Source organism: Primulina eburnea, chromosome 5 (genome assembly GCF_022965805.1).
Source record: "Primulina eburnea isolate SZY01 chromosome 5, ASM2296580v1, whole genome shotgun sequence".
Lineage (NCBI taxonomy): Eukaryota > Viridiplantae > Streptophyta > Magnoliopsida > Lamiales > Gesneriaceae > Primulina > Primulina eburnea.
In genome coordinates this window covers 9,121,020-9,140,463 of record NC_133105.1, presented here as the reverse complement: position 1 = coordinate 9,140,463, position 19,444 = coordinate 9,121,020, and the positions used below count along the sequence as shown (strand labels likewise).

At 33.4% G+C, this 19,444-nt stretch overlaps 1 protein-coding gene across 1 annotated transcript; it reads left to right on the top strand.

Annotated features, from left to right (window-relative positions):
• Nucleotides 1-15,959: 15,959 nt before the first annotated feature.
• Nucleotides 15,960-18,371, top strand: LOC140831730 (uncharacterized). Its single transcript, XM_073195482.1, has 6 exons — nt 15,960-16,141; nt 16,640-16,801; nt 17,312-17,401; nt 17,497-17,622; nt 17,943-18,047; nt 18,166-18,371. The coding sequence occupies exons 1-6, from the start codon at nt 16,030-16,032 to the stop codon at nt 18,246-18,248; spliced, it is 678 nt and encodes a 225-aa protein (XP_073051583.1). The 5' UTR covers nt 15,960-16,029; the 3' UTR covers nt 18,249-18,371.
• Nucleotides 18,372-19,444: the final 1,073 nt, after the last annotated feature.

Below are 19,444 nucleotides of genomic sequence, written 5' to 3'. Positions count from 1 at the left end.
CCTTTTGTCTTAAAGTAAGCAAAAGAATGGAAAAGACGAACTGAGTGTCATTCATCAAAAAAATTCATATCATCATTTGCAGAGGTTTCAATTTCTGCTAGATGAAGATCAACGCCTGTGGTTACAGTTGTTTTGTGTCCGAAAATTGGGGGTTCTTCGACCATTTTCCCTTTGCCTTTATCAGATGAAGAAATAGGCACGATGGGTCGGAAAGCAGAAGACCCACTAGTTGATTCTCGAATCACTACTCCAGATGATGGTTTGAAAACAAAAGCAGTAGGTGGTGCTGGAATAGATGCAGTAGCTTGTGCAGTCGCAGAAGTAATGGATCGAGCAGAAGGAACCACTTCTGGAAATACCTGTCTGATAGGTATTTTCTCAATCTCAGACAGTGCTACTGTCTTCTTGATTTTAAGAATGGTGCGAGGTTTCTTCTTGGTTGGAGTTGGCACGGGTGGTTGAACAGCAGCAGCAGACTCTTCTGATGCTGTTTTGTCCGAGTCAGTCGAAATGATCACTCTTTTCCTCTTAATTGTCCTTTGAGGTTTTGGAACCTCAGAAGCAGTTTCTCCAATTTCCTTTTTCAAGGTGACAAAATCCGCCACGGTTGGCTTAGGCCTTAAAGCAAGTACGTTCGCAGCATCAATCATAGTTACTGAAACAACATCTTGATCACTGGTAGATGCGAAACCAGCATCCTTGAGCATTGCGCTGATTTGAACAGCGAATCCAGAACTTTTCCTGACAACCATATCCTTCATAATTCTAAAGAGAAAATAACTCCAGTCCACTTTGGTTCCCTTAGTGATGGCAATCATCACTTGAACTTTCTCCTTTGTCAACTTGTCGAAGGTGCCAGCTTTGATCAAAATGGCTTTTGCCACAATATCGGCCAGAATTTGATATTCCATTTTGTGTAATTTCTTGTGACAAGAGGGAGACACTTCTTCTCCAGAGGCTGAGAACGAGCTAAGCGCAACAGACATATCTGTCTTAGAAATATCAGATAGTTCAGAAGTACCTTTGAGTGGAAGAAGGAAGGTCGCTCCTAGAAGTGCGGCATCAATAGAGATGGATGCATCTCCTTGAGAGTGAACAATCGTTCCTTCATGTACTGACGCTTTAGCGTAAAAATCCAGGAGAGCATTTTTGTAAATTACGGCTGGTGCTTCCAGGAATTTTCTGAGTCCCGATTTCTCAATGTCTTGAAACATTTTAACGAGATTCTCATCCTTGATGTTGAGAACAGAAGCAAAATTTACTTGATAAGCGTTAAGAGTGTATGCTCCAGCCATTTCTGTATAAGGATAGAAGCAGATATAATTTGCAGTAGTTAAGGATGATAGAGAGAAATCAGTAGCTGAATAACGATAGCTATGAAACAGTAAAGGTGAAAAGGTGAATTTGAGAAAAATATACAGCCGTCAAATAAACATAAAGACACGTGTCAGTATGTTTTTGGTTGAGTGTTTGAAAAGTTTTGCAGAAACTGTCAGATATACGAATGATTTTGAAAATTTGAAAAATGCGGGCTGTCCAGACGGTTACTAAAGAAATCAGAAGAGGATTTGTCATTTTATGATAACGTCTGATGGAAGTTTCAGGGTGCTGAAATATTTGAGCACTTTGACAAAAACCAGCAGACTTGTAGTTTTATCGAAAAGACAAACATTCTATCTGTTTTCTGAAAAGGTGTCAAACTTTTAGTCTGACTAAAATACTGTTCCCCCTCGGTAAATGCAACTAATAAGTGGTCATAATTGCGACAAGTGACTCTTGGTCATCTTTCAATCTGAACCGTCGAAATGAACAGTCGCAAGGGTCTTTGTTCCTTCTATAAATACCTGCACAACTGGAATGAGATAAAACATACACAATCTAAAATGAAAACTCAAGTTAAAAGTAAGTTAGAGTTCGATCCAGGAGTCGAAGCAAAAAAGTTCAGAGAGAAGTTTGAGGATATCATTATTTACGTAATGATCCTTGAAACACACTCCTGGAGTTGTAGTTTCCACAGTCAAGCAAATCTGTTGCTTCGATTGAGTTTGAAATGTAGCATCGATTCCTTCCAGAAGCATGCTAATGCAATAAGAGAGTGCTGGTGGATTGATGATGCTGAAATCATTTATGATGCCCTGTAAGGCATCTAAAAATACATTAGTGCTGACAAGACCCAAGCTTGCTAGATTCTTTCTAGGCCTTGAGCTTGCTGGAGTCTCTTGTTTCTGTTGAAATACTTTGCAAGCAAATTGCAGAGAGCTCATATTACTGAAGACAAAAACTAAATGTAACGCTACTGGTTAAATAGCATTTGTAGATTACTGTTTTTACTTTTGCATCGTATAATGTACTGAAATGGTTTCTAATAAAGTTCCAGTTTATGTATCTGACTATTCCTTCTGCTTTTCTGCAAATAACTTACCGTTAGTTCAATACGATAAACAATCGAATAAAATTTAACCAAGATAACAGAAAATAATCAAGTTAAATCTATCAAACCAAGAGAGTTACAAAAGTAAGAAAACTTATTTTCTGGTAAGGGTTTTGTGAAGATATCTGCTGTTTGTTGATCAGTAGAAACGTATTCCAGACGAATGTTCTTCTTCTGCACATGATCTCTAATGAAGTGATGTCTGATGTCAATGTGCTTCGTTCTGGAATGAATTACTGGATTTTGTGTGATTGCAATTGCACTGGTATTATCACAGAATATAGGTGATTCGGAGGCTTGAATCCCATAGTCTCTTAACTGTTGCTGGATCCACAATATCTGAGAGCAGTAGCTTCCAGCAGCAAGATATTCTGGTTCTACAGTAGATGTGGCTATGAAAGTCTGTTTCTTGATAAACCAGGATATCAGCCTATCACCAAGAAATTGACAAAAACCACTAGTGCTTTTTCGGTCTAGTTTGCAACCTGCATAATCAGCATCTGAATATCCAATAAGATTTAACGATGAATCACTGGGATACCATAAGCCGACGTTTTGAGTTCCTTTCAAGTACTTCAAAATACGTTTAGCAGCAATATAATGAGATTGTTTGGGGTTAGATTGAAATCTAGCACAAATACAAACAGCAAACATGATATCTGGTATACTGGCAGTTAGATATAATAATGAACCAATAAGACCGCGTTACTGAGTTACCTCTACTGGAATACCACTTTCATCTTTATCAAGTTTAATAGATGAGCTCATTGGAGTAGAAGCAGCAGAGCATGCTTCCATTCCGAACTTTTTCAGAAGCTCCTTGGTGTACTTGGCTTGATTTATAAAGATTCCAGTCTCTGATTGATTAATCTGTAATCCTAGGAAGAATATTAATTCTCCCATCATACTCATTTCGAATTTATCATGCATCAATTTTCTAAACTTTGCACATAATTTGGGGTTAGTTGACCCAAAAATGATATCATCAACATAGATCTGTACTAAAAGAATATGCTTATTCTTGACTAAAGTAAACAAAGTTTTATCTACTGCTCCAATGGTAAAATCATAATCAATAAGAAACTGTGATAGAGTGTCATAACATGCTTTAGGTGCCTGTTTTAGACCATATAATGCTTTGTGTAATTTAAAAACGTGATGAGGTGAGAAATGATCGATAAAACCTGGAGGTTGTTCGACATAGACTTCTTCTTGTAAAAGACCATTCAGAAAAGCACTTTTCACATCCATTTGATATACTTTTAAATTCTTGAAAGTAGCAAAGGCTAAGAATATTCTGATTGCTTCGAGCCTTGCTACTGGTGCGTAGGTCTCATCAAAGTCTATTCTTTCTTCTTGTCTGAAGCCTTGAGCAACCAATCTTGCTTTATTTCTCACCACTGTGCCTTCTTCATTGAGTTTGTTTCTAAATACCCACCGATTTCCAATGACAGCTTGGTGAAATGGTCTACGTACTAGAAACCAAACTTCATGTCGTTTGAATTGATTCAGTTCTTCTTGCATGGCTTCAATCCAACTAGGATCCAGAAGAGCTTCTTCAATTTTCTTTGGTTCATCCTGAGAAATAAAAGCAGCATGCATGTATTCATTAAGCATTTGCCTTCTGGTTCTCAAAGGCACTGCTGGATTACCAATAACTAATGATGGATGATGAGATTTTCTCCAGATAAAAGGATTTAAAAGGATATCTTCCTGATTTGATATGTTGAGATTGTTCTCGACGGAACCAGTAGTGGGTTCCTGAGTGTCTTCTGCTGGTATTGGTAGATCCAAAGTCTGTACTTCTGGTTCCACTAATGGAATTTCTGGTTCTGGATTTTGAAGATCCTTGATGTTTGCTTCTACATCATCTTCACTGTCAAGTTCCAAGTGAATCATGTATAGCCTGTTACTTAAATCAGATATGTTAGATATTTTAGGAGCACTGTTGTCTTCATCGAAGACAACATGAATCGATTCTTCAACATTAAGAGTTCTATTGTTGAAGATTCTAAAGGCTTTACTTACAGCAGAATAACCAAGAAAAAGTCCAGCATCTGATTTTGAGTCAAATGCAGTTAAATAATTTTTGCCATTATTTAGCACAAAACATTTGCAACCAAATACATGAAAATAAGATACGTTAGGCTTCTTCCCTTTCCATATTTCATAAGGGGTCTGATTGTGCCTTTTGTTGACCATAGATCTGTTTTGCGTGTAACAAGCAGTATTGATAGCTTCAGCTCAGAAGCGCTGAGAGATGTCTACATCTGCTAGCATTGTTCTAGCTGCTTCTTTTAGAGTTCTATTTCTCCTCTCAGCTACTCCGTTTTGTTGAGGTGTTCTGGCAGCTGAATATTCATGATGAATCCCCTGTTCATTCAAATATAACTCAAGATACTTGTTAGTGAACTCAGTACCCCGATCACTTCTGATTTTAATGATGGTAGTAGATTTCTCATTTTGAATCCTTTTCAGAAGCTTGATCAAGAGGCTACTGGTTTGATCTTTTCCTGCGAGAAATATTACCCAAGTGAATCTAGAAAAATCACCAATAACAACAAGAGTATATTTCATTTCCCCTAAGCTCATGATGAGGATTGGACAAAAAAGATCCATATGCAGTAGTTCCAGACATCTTGAAGTTGATTTGCTATCTTTGTTCTTGAAACTGGATCTTATCTGTTTCCCAAGCTGACAAGCAGAACAAACATGATTTTTAACAAAATTAATATCAGGTAATCCATCAACTATATTCTGCTTCTTGAGATAATTGATTGACTTGAAATTCAGATGATTCAATTTCTTGTGCCATAGCCAGTGTTTATTGCTAAGAGAAGCAACTAAGCATGTAGGAGTATTGACATGATTTGAGTTCCAAGAGACTCTGTAAGTATTGACTTCTCTTTTTCCGGTTAACACAGTAGTTTCAGCAGAATCTCTAACTATACATGAATGCTTCTGAAAAGCTACAGAATAACCATTATCACATAGTTGACTAATGCTGATTAGATTGTAACAAAGATTGTCAACTAATAACACATCATTGATAGTTATGTTACCATGGATAATCTTACCCTTACCCATGGTTTTACCTTTTGAGTTGTCTCCAAAAGTTATCTTTGGTCCAGTACAACTCACTATCTCGGAAAGTAGGTTTTTCTGTCTAGTCATGTGTCTGGAACATCCACTGTCCAGATACCATGTAGAGTTACTGATTTCTGCTTTCTTCTGCTGTTCCTGCAAACACAAATTTTAGTATCTGGTACCCAAATCTATTTTGATCCAAGCCTTATCAGTCCTTTGAGGACCCACATTTGTACAATTCTTGGTGACCTTGTACTTCGGGTATCCAAAGATGTGTGTGCAATAGAAGGTCTGTTATTTCTAACAGTATGCATATTAAAATGTTGTTCCTCCCTTCTGTTTCTGTTTTCCAGTCTGTATCTCTTCTGAACAGGTTTAGAGTTGTAGTACTGGTGGTTTTTAACCTTCATAGGATGTTGTCTTCCAGAGTTGAATTCTTTTCTGAATCTAGAACTCTGGTCAACTTTTTCCTTAGGTTTAACGTAACCCAGACCATAGTGCATTCTTCTGTTCATCTGATTTACATTCCTTTCAACTGAAGCAGTAGGTACCTCTGGTTCCTGTACCACACTGGATTTCACAAAGTGAATGTATTTCCCTTTGCACATATCCAGTGTCGGCTTAGTATTAGTTTCAGAAGTGCCTTCATTATTACAAAAACTGAGACCACTCCTATCTCCTGATTGTTTTTGTAATTCTTGCATCTTTTCCATTGAAACAGAAGACTTGTTCCAAGCATTTACCAGTAGCGACAACTTCTGGTTTTCAGAAAGCACCTTCTGGTAATCTGCTTTGGCTCTTTCATTCTCAGTTATTAATTTACTCATCTTAACTTGTAAATCATTACAGCTGTCTACTTGCAAGCAAGTTAACTTACTGTTCTGATTCTTTAAGTTCTGATTTTCGATCTTAACTTCTTCAAATGATTGAGAAAGTCTGGAATACTCTTTTACCATGTCATGTAGTGCATCAATCAAATCATTTCGTGTAAATTCATTTGAGTCAAAATCAAATACCTCTTCAAATGTCGAGGTTGAGTCATTGTCTGCCATGAGACATTTGACTTCTTCTGCATCACTATCACTGGAATGACTTTCTGAGTCAGATGACTCAGAACTAGAGTCCGCCCATTTGGATTTGCTTTCTTCGGCAATCATTGCTTTTCGATCTCTACTGGTCTTTTTGTCATTTGTCTTGTGATCCTTTCTCTTTTGGTCATCTTTCTTTGGTTTAGGGCAATCAGCAATGAATTGACCTATCTTTCCACAGTTAAAGCATCCCATATCACCAGATGGTGAATCTTTCTTGAAGTTGAGATTGGGACCCTGATAAGTTTGATGGTTCTTCTTCATGAACCTGGAGAATTTCTTTACAAATAAGGACATAGCATCACTACTGATTTGTTCAGCAGTCTTCTCCAATGTATTGTCAATGATCACAGTAGGTAATGCCTGAGGTGCAACTGCAGCAGCAGTAGCAGTAAAAGCAGTAGCAGTAGCAGCAAGAGCCTTGGTAGGTAGGCTTGAAGGCTCTTCTCCACTTCTTACTTCCAATTCGAACTCGTAAGCTTTCAGATCTGCAAATAAGTCGTGCAGTTCCAATTTGTTCAAATCTTTGGACACTCTCATAGCCATTGTTTTAACATCCCCTTCTCTGGGTAAAGCTCTCATCACCTTGAGGGCTATCTCTCTGTTGCTATGCTCTTTACCCAGAGCTGTTAGCTCATTAACCAGGCTACTGAATCTTTCATCAAACTCGTTTAGAGTTTCATCAGCTCTCATTTTTAGATTTTCGAACTTCTGCATTGCTACAGACAGTTTGTTTTCTTTCGTTTGCTCATTTCCTTCACATATCTGGATGAGCTTCTCCCAAATATCCTTTGCAGTAGATCACATTTTGATCTTGCTAAAAGTGTTCTTGTCGAGAGTTTTATACAATATATCCTTCGCCACATTATCAAGGTTGGCCTTCTTCTTATCTTCACTGGTCCATTCACTTTTTGATTTTTCAACCATCTGTGGTGCACCCTCAGTAACAGCAACAGCTGTATTAGGCTTTAATATTTTCAGTGGACCATCTGTGATGACATACCACATTTCATCATCTTGTGCTGCAAGATGAGCTTGCATTCTGATCTTCCAGTCATCGAAATCTTCCTTAGAGAACATAGGGATCTTGCTGAAGTGTGCCATTTGTTGTAGTTTTTCACGAACAAGAATAACCTGCTCTGATACCAATTGTTGAGGATCGAAGTTGAGTTTAGAGGGGGGTGAATAAACTCTACTCTTTTTTTCTTTCTTTTCTGATGAGGTACTAAAATCATGTTAGGGATAGTAGTTTATCTCGTGCGTATACTTTCACCTGATTACAATAAAACGTGCGGAAACAATCTGATGAAGTAGTTGAAAGACAATAAAACAGTAGGCAGCAGTTGTTTATGGAAGTTCGAAGATAAACTCTTCTACGTCTCCCCTTCTCCTGTTTTCAGAAGGTATAACTAAAAGACTTTGGATATTACAGTACAACTCTTGTACACACCCACTTCAGAAGGACTTATACCTTGGCCTACTGAAACTCTTAGTTTCTCAACTCACAAAAATGCAAAACACAAAGTTCTGAAAAGACTCTTTTCAGATTACAGACTCTTCCTGATATAGTATAAGTGATGTAAAGATTGTGAAGAGTGAAAGAATCAGTAGCACAAGATGATCTTCGAAAGATCAGATATTAGCTATGAAGCGTGTGCTAATTTTCTTTGTGTTGAACTTTTAAGTACTCAAGGAATTTTGAGATTTGTCTGATAAGAGATAATAGCTTTGTTCCTTGAAAGATGATATTATGCGAAGTGTCGTGTTGTATAAGGATTTGATCCATGTATATATAATCGACTGAGTTCAACGTTCACAATCAGAGGATGTCTCCAGATAACTGATACAATCAGCTTTATTACCAAAAGAAGTTCCTGCAGAAAAGCTATAAAACAATCAGTGTTTCATACTTAATTGGGTAAAATGCATTAAATGACTTCGTATAGTATTTAATGCTGCAATTAATACTAGTACTAGGAACTCTTTAATGGTAACAATAAAGATAACAACGTTAGGAAACGTCCTCTACTGGTTTTGTATTACTATCCTTTCTACTGGTTTAGTTTTATTAGACCAGTAGCTTCTGATAAGTTAGTCTACTGTTCTGGTCTGCTGGTTTTAGTTAATCATCGCCACAATAAAATTCATGTCTAACACTATTGCTTCCCAACAATTTTCATCTCAATAGTTGACTTCTTATAGCCCTAAAATAATATAAGTGATTATGTCTCTCGTATCAATTGTGATATTAACCACTAACATTTTCGTTAAAACTTATAGTTTGTGATAACATTATGATTCAAATATTTTAAATCACATAATAAGTCAAACATTATATTTCGGTCGTTGGACAATTATTAGTTTCAGTTGCCAACTCGATCATATAAAAATAAGTGTAAATTTTCTTTAAATCTGGGTTTGGGGCCAGTTTTTTTGTTTGGGGAAATGCTAGAAATCTTGATTTTGATAATAACAAAACTTGTTGTAATGTTGTTAACATATTTATTCAAATGTGTAGTTGAAAAATGTCAAGTTGATAGATTTGACAAGCTGAAACTTAAATAAAGTCAACCTAAAAATTTGACGAGGTCAAGTAGTTCGATGATATCTCACAAACCAATAATCCAAATGACTAGAGGTCAAAACGGTTGGAAAGCCAACTCCATTATCTATAAATCATATCTCAGACCTGTTGAGGAATTTGGATTTTATCAAGACGAAATGGTCGTCGCAATATCCGACCGGCCAAACATCCTCGAGCCGAACTGCTCGATAATTGAATGATTAAGCATGCAGTGAAAATATAAGACAATGATTTACAAATCATCTTTAAGTATGAATCGAAGCTTAAGAAACTGATAATTTACGATGAAATTGTTGGTTCTGCACAGGTTGCAGAAAGAGTTCAAGTGTGTACACAATTAAGTATTTTGAGCATACCTCTCTCATATGAACTCGACATTGAGTGATTCTTGATTCTGTGGAAAGTAAAGAAAAAGAGGTACAACTTTCAAGTTCACACTTTGCCCAAAAATTAATGAATGAAGAGTTATATTTTCGGACCAGACCACGTTTCACTCAACTATTTTGCTCATCCACTCAACTGTTTTGCTCATTCAACCATTTTCCTCATTTAACCCTTTTGCTTATATGACCAATCCATTCATTCAACCGTTTTGCTTTTGGAACCGAACCGCACCAACGTGCCAAAAAGTCAAATATGTCGTTGCAATGTCAGAAACAGTACATGACTTTTTCCAGTGGTCATATTATTGTGCCTAACCTATATATCATTCTTGGAGACTATATATATAATATCTTGAAGATCAAATACAAGCTTTTGAAGGAGATTCAAAACATGAATTATCTACATAAAGAAATTATTTAAAATGAGAGAAAGCCGAAGAATGGAAGTCTAAATAGAAACATTAGCTTAGTGCTTAGTGAGAGTTTTTACCCTTATGTGTGAGGATATCTTTGAGAGTTTATATACCACAATAGATTAATATTCTCACACACACGATCACTCACATATAAAAGAAAAATGAACTTAAAGTTTAGTTGAGTGATAGTCTTTATACAAAGACATTAAAAATTTTGTTGTAGTATTCGCATTAAAGACGTTAAACTTTATGCGGATTGTGAAGTTGTGACCTACAATCGAGAGTGTGCTAGAAGTTTCGATTAGGCAAGAGATGAGTCTTATCGAAATAGGTTTGTAAAAATTATTGTATAAATCAAAATCTTTTAGTGAATCTTTACAAAGGGAAAAAAGGGTAGGTTCGATGCTACATGTGAGGGTACTATCTCCACATGGTTTGGATGGACAAGATTTACACACATAAATGATTTAAAAAAAATTAGTGGGCCCCATGTATGTGCAGCTAAATTTGAGTCATTTATTCTATCATGGGGGTAGTGCCCTTACATGTAGGATGGAATCAACCGGGAAAAAGGGGAGACGTGGGAGTTGTTAACCTCATAACATCCATAAATAAATTCGTGCATATTTTTTTAATCGAATTTACTTACTTTTATTACTGTGTTTTGTAGGTATAGTTGAAGTATTTTATGTATTTTTCAAATACAAAAATATTGCATACAAAATGTTTAATAATATGTTTCAACCAAACCATTCTTATTATTTCAAATTGTATACTTTTAATTTTTTTTTCAAAATGTTTAATCGGTTTTTAGAGATATTATTTTGAGTTTCTTTCGCTTGATTTTAAAATCAAATTCAATTTAATTTCTCGATACTCAGTTCATTTTTTAACATTTCAAGAACGAGCTATTGTAACTTTTTTAAGCGCAAAATATTTTACAGAGTTTATACATCCACTCTAGACTCTAACTCAATTCTAACACCCTTTCTAGAAAAAAATGAGTATGAACTTCCCATCCACAGTAAAAATTGTGTACTCCTTGAAATCAAGTGTCTTTTCATTGATGGAAATTATTTAAAAAAACATTAAAAATATAAACTAATGCACGATATTTGATTACTAGTTGTTTCAGAACTGGTAAAAAAATATTTTAAGCGTAAAATTGAAATAACTTTATTAATATAAACACTTACCTTACATGTTTAGGGTGCTAATTTAAGAAATTTTACGTACAAAAATATTAAATGAACATATTGATTTATATATTTATGGTATCAGTTGACTTAAATTGAAATCATGATTTAGACTTTCAGTTTAGAGAAATGAAATGTAAAAAAATGAAGGTCGTATATTTTTATATTCTGAACACCTATTTTTGTACCAAATATGAAATAGTTGTTTTGAAAATTTATATATTTAGGGATTAACGTCAAACCCAAGTTTAAATTTGAAGATTTAAAGATAATTTATCATAAAATCAATCCCATTAAGTCCAACCGATTGAATGTGGTTGTTGAATCGTAAATCCAGTCCCTGCACCCGATACAAATGAAAAATATATTCTTTGTACCTTTTCTTTTTTAAAAAAATCAATATTTATATTGAAACTTTTTTATATTAGTTTAAAAACACTTTTTCCGTTATATTTATTAAAAAAATTCTATAATATATTATCCTTTTCTCTACTATTAATTTAATTTTATCTTTTACAAAATTAAAAAAAAGTTTAAAAATCTTATAGCAGTATTGTTTTTTATTGTGAATATCGATAGTGTTGACTCGTCTCACATATAAAAATTCTGAGAGCGTATCATAAGAAACTTACTCCAATATGTTATGAGTGTAAAAATTTAATGCTACTTGCTAGGGATAATTGTAGTTTTGAAAGAAAGAATAATTGTAATGTCCAAATTGTATGTGGCCCCCCTTTCTATACAAGTTCTACGCAACAACATTTTCCCACAATTTAAAATGTTTGACCACCTAAACATAATTATAGCATATAATCAACACATATAATATAATAAATTAGATTGAAAAAGAAATTTTAAAAGACAACAAATCTTGAAGTAGAAGTCTAAAAAGAAATTTTAAAAGACAAAACAAATCTTAAAGTGGAAGTGTAAATTCATGTTTTGATTTTATATCCTATATATCAAAATTAGATCTAATAGAGGCAAACAACTTGGTGTTATGATACATTTCTTTATTCCGTACCAAATTTACCCTTGTGCATTTTGATACTTTACAAAATTACACAAGGTACCGTTTTCTCGCACCCAAAGCACATCAGAAGTTTAAAAATTTTAGTTTTGACATTCATGACATTCTCTGAGCGTCGTATGATTTAAAACATTTATAGGGTAAAGTTTGTTCCTCGTATAGATGCACTAGAGATCTAAAGAAGTTTATGTCAAGATTGGATCGCCGGAATTTCAGAAAATATGACGGTGTTGCGGCTTTGTGGTGGCCAAAATTAGTTCTCCTAAATATGGGGTGATAGGAGAGAGATGACACAAAAATTATGTAATTTCTTTTAACTCTTAATGAAATATTTATAAGTTTTAATTCATGATCTAATAAAGAATTCTACATCAATCAGGACATTGTAATTTCATTATTCAAAATTTCTCATGTATGTAATTTTTATGCTTCAAAATTCAATGACACACAGACACACACATATATATAAATATGATTAAAATTAAATAATGTTTATTTAATTACTCAATTAATTAATTAATCTATTCTAGATTCTTCTAGATGTTTAATGAGAATTTTTCTCTTAGTAGTCACCAATACTAATATCATTTTTAAATTAGTAGATCTAAATTTTCTAAATAAATAATCGTGAACTTATTATAACATCAATTGACGATCAGAAAAAGCCGATGTGTCGAGGTGATAAATCTTGTTCATATATAATGAAAAATGAAAATTTCAAAAGACAAAATTTTTCACTGATTCATTTTTAACATATGTCCGTTTTTTTAACTCCTTAACTAAAACAGGCAGTTTCACTCTTGTCATTTAATTAGCTGTTAACTAACTTCCACATATTCCATTATATGGAATCAACTTATATACTCTTTTATAAGCAGTTTTTTTTATTCTGTCAAACTATAATCGTCAATTCAACTCCTTGAACTTGACTATATCAACTAGAATACATAATCTAATGCTTATGTGATCTTCAATGGTTAAGGGATAAGCTAGCAGTGAGTTCACGACTTCATGTGATTCTGAATAAAATTTATTTCTTATTCAGGCTTATCTTGATTAGTCTCATTTTTTCATCACCCCTTCCTCAAACACTTCAGAACTCAAGTCTGATTACATATATTGAATCATGGTAATAACATTTAGTGGTATCACACAATGATCCTCTAGGTATCAGTGCTAATGCCTGCAAAAACATTAAGTTATGGTTAACGTATAGTACGATCTCTTCAACTCATATATCTCGATCGAACCTGTAACCATTGGTATTGAGAGTTGCAAATGAATTCGATAACGATATAATATATCTTTGAGTCTTACAGTGATACGGTATGGGAAACTGAGGAAACACCTTCCAAAATGCGTACATGTCTTACTTTTGTCAGATATTCCTTGCACTATTAGCTCATCAGATCACATAGAATATCTTCACTCGTAAGTGAGCCGTGAATCCCCAAATACAATATATTGAAAACCTTGTCGCTCGACGACCCTCAATAGAGTAGATAAACGGATTAAAGTACATGCTAGTACGTAGAACCTCTGACTTCTTCTGCGTCAGAAGACTAATAATGTATAACTATACAGCGGACTATTCCACTCGAAAAGTGATAACCACTTGGACATTCCGATGAAGGATTGCTCAATGCATCATCAAATGATCACTCATCTACATGAATGAACATCTCCATGCCCTTACCGATTAAACATGAAATTTTCATAACAAATGCTAGTTTAAAGCTCAAGCGATCTTTATTCTTATTTTAGGATGCTGAATCGACGAAGAACCTATTTAGAATATATGGTACGCTTCCTAATGAGTTCCATGATCTTATGTTGAGAGACATATCTCATAGTACCTATAATATATTCAATGACTTATCTATACAGCTTGTATGAGAATACAGATAAATTCTATAATTGGATATATAAAGCCGTAAAATTCTATTAAAATCAATATTGTTTTTACTTGAGATTCAATTTAAGCCCAATCAAAAATTGACATGCTGAACATTTACTTTAACATTCGAATGTTAGTACATATGAACTTTTTGGAACCCGTTCAGTTACAGAGTTTATAAGATTTCATAAACATTGGAGTTAATCTCATTAGAACTAATAATTTTTTTGGATTTAATCATTTTATTTGTGTGTTATCAATTATGATCCAGCTTGGTTGACATCTCGTAGCATGCCTCAAAATCTTGATAGAAACCAATAAAAAAACAAAAACCTTTAATTAATCACTCTAAATGTGATGATCTACAAACAAAAAACCCATAATTTTAATGCATATACATAATAAATAGGATTGAAAACATTGAATTAAGCAAATGCCAAAAGATGGAATTCAAGAATACAGTATTACTCCACAGGGCTGAGCATTCGGTCTATTCGGTTACCGACCGAACCGAATTAGCCATAACCGAGCCGAACCGAAATATTTTTTCATAACCGAACAGACCGAATTATTTTTTATAACCAATAAAAACCAAACCGAATTAAAATCGATTAATTCGGTCGGCTACCGAATTAACCGATTAGTTTTTTTTTAAAAAATTATGATTTAACTTTAAATATATATAATTTTTCTTGAATACTACAATATACACAAATGCATAAAAACATAAAATCACACACATAAAAAATATATAAGTTTTGTTTGAACACAATTAATACATATTATATCGATTTTAAAATTAAAAATTAAAATATATATAAAAATTGATAAATAATAAAAATTTATTAAATAATAGTATTTATTATATCGATTAATTCGGTTAACCGATTCAAAATTTTGAAAACCGTAATCGAACCGAATTAACCGAATTTTTTAAATTTGAAAACCGAATTTTCGAATTGACTCGGTTCGGTCGGTTAATTCGATTTAACCGAAATCTTGCTCACCCCTACACATATATAAAATTGAAAAGCCAGATTTGCTTTGGAAATTTTAAAGATTTGAATTTCACGGTTTTTCAATTTATATAGAAAAAATATTTTCCTTAAAAAATGAGTGATGAACGTTGTGCTACTAGAAATGCAAATTCAAATGCTCATGATCAGCAGTTTTTTTCCCTTCAAATATTTAATCTAACATTTTGAGAGTACACTCATTTATGAAATATCTTCAAATACAAGTAATAAATAAAAAATGAAGGTATAAAATTTTATTCAAAAAATTAACTATAAAATTTAATGATTATTATAACAATAAATTATTTAAATAACTGGATTTTTGAATTCATAATTTTAAATGTAATATTTTTCTAAAACCAAAAATGCATTATTTTTCAAACAGTAAATTTTTGTATTAACATATTATATTAGAGGAATATTTATAATTTTGTATTTAAGTTTTTATTTTGTGATTTTTGTCACTCATATATAAAACAAAGTAGATGATAGAAATATAAATAAGTAGGTCTCTTGTGAGACGATCTCACAAATCTTTACCTATGAGACGGGTCAACCCTACCGATATTCACAATAAAAAGTAATATTCATAGCAGAAAAAATAATACTTTTTTCATGGATGAGCCAAATAAGAGATCTGTCTCACAAAATACCGTATCACACAAGTTTTTGCCAATATAAATATAAATAATTTAAATTATATTTGGCAGCATATGAATTGCGGAGGCCCCATGCTAGACTACAATTGTGTAAAATGATGGGCACTTTCCCTCAACTCCCCCAACAACATCCATAATAGCATTTTGACTCCCCATACCCTTTCCTTCAACCAGTACTGTTTTATAAATCTCCATTTCAATATTTTCCAACCTCATCCATTTTTATATACATCATCACCACCATGGTTACACTTCGTGATTCTGCTTTTCTTGCAATATTTACTATTGTTATTCGGCTCTACGTCGCCACTGCGGCTCCTTATGACTACATCCCCACGCTGCCTCCTCTCTTCGGTTTGTATCTCAAGTTTTTTCGAAGTCCATAAGTCTTTTAAGAAGTTACATTTTAAAAATTTCGAACAAAATGAGTTATAATCACGTGCACATGTTGTTTGTTTGTTTATAATTATCGGTTTCTTTGTTTAACTAATTTAGGAGTTAGATATTTTTGTATCATAGCGTTTATGTTAACAAAATGTTGGTTTTTTTAATAATATCTTTCGATAATTAATTAGAATAAATGTAGTCTTTTTTCTACGTGACGTTGATGTGTCCAGTATCATAAAATGAAAGTTACATGGCAAATATATAATCTTGATAAAATAGCAGACCCAAAAATCGCAAGACATCAAGTATAGATGACGAAAAAACAATTTTCTCTTTTATGATATTTTTCACTATAATACCAAGATGATTATTCTACATCTCTTGTCGATCATAATATAGCAGAGATTCTATGATTAATGGGGCAAATTAAACTTGTGGAATTTATGTGTGTATTGTTGTGTATAGGAGGGGATCCTTGCCAAGGCAACGTGTGTGGGCGAGGTTTTTGTTCTGTCACAGATAACAGTACTTTTGGTTATGAGTGTGATTGCGAAGATGGTTGGAGACAAGCTCGTTATGATGAAGATGGTAGCTTCTTGAAGTTCTTGCCTTGTGTTCTCCCCAATTGTGAGAATTTTTTCTAGTTTTTTTGTTTAATTTATTCTAGGGTATATTTGAAAAGAAATTGTTTCATATATTGATTTTAAAAAACTAGGTATTCAATCACAAGTATTGGCATATATATAACATTTTACCACATTTTTTTTAATCTTATAAGAGTATATAAAATCCTTCAAAAGTTTATAAGAAAATATTTACTTATATACAAGCATTAAAGATAGGGAAAACTGTATTTTTGGTTCTATAATTTTTTCGTTTTACGATTTTGATCATCTATGTTATCGAATTTCAGTTTTAGTATCGCATCTTCATATTTTTTGCAATTTCAATCTTTCTTCACCGAGAGTACAAATGTGACACTACACATTTCAGCAACGCATTAGCACTGCATTTATATAATTATATCACATCACAAATAGACAAAAACCAAAAAACAATTTTCCCTAAATGATGTTATATTATTTCAAAAATTATAATATTGATACATATATATATTATATCCTTTGTGTTCAACAGGCACAATCAACTACGCCTGCGAGGATACTCCTACGCCGGATTCGGACGACACACAAAGAGAAAGACAGGCTAATCTATCCATCTTCGACCGTAATAACAATTTTACAACTTTCCCATGAATTCGAATCCATCAAATAAAATATATACGATAGCAATATAAAGTTTATTGGATTTCTTGGTTGTAGCCTGCTTCTGGACTAATTGTGGGGGAGGTTACTGCAATCAGACCACTCCATTTACACACAGCTGTGAATGTGAAGATGGCTACTACAATCTGTTCAATTCCACCATTTTTCCATGCTTCAGAGATTGTAAGTGCATTTCTCATCAAAATGATTTCATTAATATTGAGGCGGATTCAATCTAGAGACGGATTGTTTTTGTCGCAATATTTCTTATTTCACACGCATTTTTTCGATAAAAACAATACAGTCTCAATACTGTATTTATTCCTTTTTTTTTTCTGAGACCTATTTCTTGTCTCGGAATTTTTATTTTTGAAAGGGTACGAGTTTCATTTTTTTCCACAAAGTTTACAGTTCTCAAACTGTGTTCTGTTGAATTGAAAACCAAAAAAAAGAAGGGTATGTTGATATAAAATTATACTGATTCTTTCATTTTACGATCTTAGGTTCGTTTGGAGCTGGTTGTTCAAGCTTTGCTTTCAACTTTACCAACACATCAAATTTTCCAAGCCATTTGCCGGCAATCGATCTGTTTGGTCACACGAGCCATGGTTAGATTCTACATATATACCCCTTCATACTGCAATACGATATCATATTTTGGGTTCAATTTTTATGTTTCGGTACAAACATATATACTTCATGCTGTGTATTATTATTTTTCTGCAGTGGGTATCTTGATCCCCAGCGTGGGATTTACTCGGTTGATTATCGCGGTTGCAGGCTTGGCTTGGTTGTATGGAATTAATTAGAAATCTTTAGGATTCAGTGTGTAATTTGAGTTATGGTTGTTTGGTTATATTGTAGCATTTTAATTTAGAATTAATATTTACTTTTCATGTGGACGATAATATATTATGATTTCCATGCAAAAAATTAATTTATACTTTTATTCCTTCGATAATTAATACATCAAGTTGATGTTTTATATTAAATAATCAAAAAAATCTAATTAGATGACGATCAGAATAAAGAAATTTTGTGTAAAAAATATTTTAGATATGATATAAAATTTTAAACATTATTTTGCTTATTTTTTTCATGATTAATTATATTAAATAATTATTTAAGTCCAATTATTTGTTCTTATTTTTTAAATTATATGGTATTTTATTATGAGTTTTTTTATTATTATTAGAACTGAAAAAAATCAATCCTTGATTTGACTGGACCGTAAATTGGGTCTCGATTGGATCGCATCCGGATCTGATGAAATCATGGCCGGTCACGAGACTATAGGACATGAGAAAACACCGGCTCTGAGGTAAGAAAATCATAATACGCTAGGGAATCGAAGTATAAGAAGCACTTGGCCTCTTTTGCTGATGCTGAGACCTTATCGAGAGTCTTATTTAAAATCGAGTGAACATAGATTATTAGCACTTCCTGAGCTTAGTCCCTTCTTCACTAGCAGCTAGGAAGAAAACACGGTAAGAAAAAATGGCTCATATCAAAAGAAAAATATTAAACGTGTAGGAAATGGCGGCTATGAAGAAAACACTGTAAAAAAACATTACTCATATCAGAAGAAGAATAAACATGTAGGAAATGATGACGATCATTGCCTACAACTTTTGACAAAACATGTGTATGTGGCCGTCGCCTACAACTTTTGACAAAATATGTGTATGTCGAATCAACTTTAAAAAATTGAGACGCGCATGTGCCTCTTCTTTTCACAAAAAGGCTCCCGCAATCACTCATTGATGGTATGATAGGCCTGTAAATACCGGTGATTGATGTCCCTAAGCAAACACCTCATAAGAATAAAAATACACCGTCTACAGAGAATGTTGAGTGCTTAGAGGGCTTCAATCGTAAAAATCAGAAAAATTACAAATCATTGGATAGACAGAGGTAACGCTCGATCTACTTCCATATATTGTTGGTATGAGAGTCGTGATACCTCTACCTTGAAAATATTTGTTTACATTTTTTGAAAATCGGA

What these genes read in the sequence shown, in the direction of transcription:
- LOC140831730 (XM_073195482.1), top strand. Translation starts at nt 16,030, where the DNA reads ATGGTTACACTTCGTGATTCTGCTTTTCTTGCAATATTTACTATTGTT. An exon ending in GCCTTGTGTTCTCCCCAATT is followed by an intron (nt 16,802 to 17,311) that starts GTGAGAATTTTT and finishes TGTGTTCAACAG; the next exon opens with GCACAATCAACTACGCCTGC. An exon ending in TTTTCCATGCTTCAGAGATT is followed by an intron (nt 17,623 to 17,942) that starts GTAAGTGCATTT and finishes TTACGATCTTAG; the next exon opens with GTTCGTTTGGAGCTGGTTGT.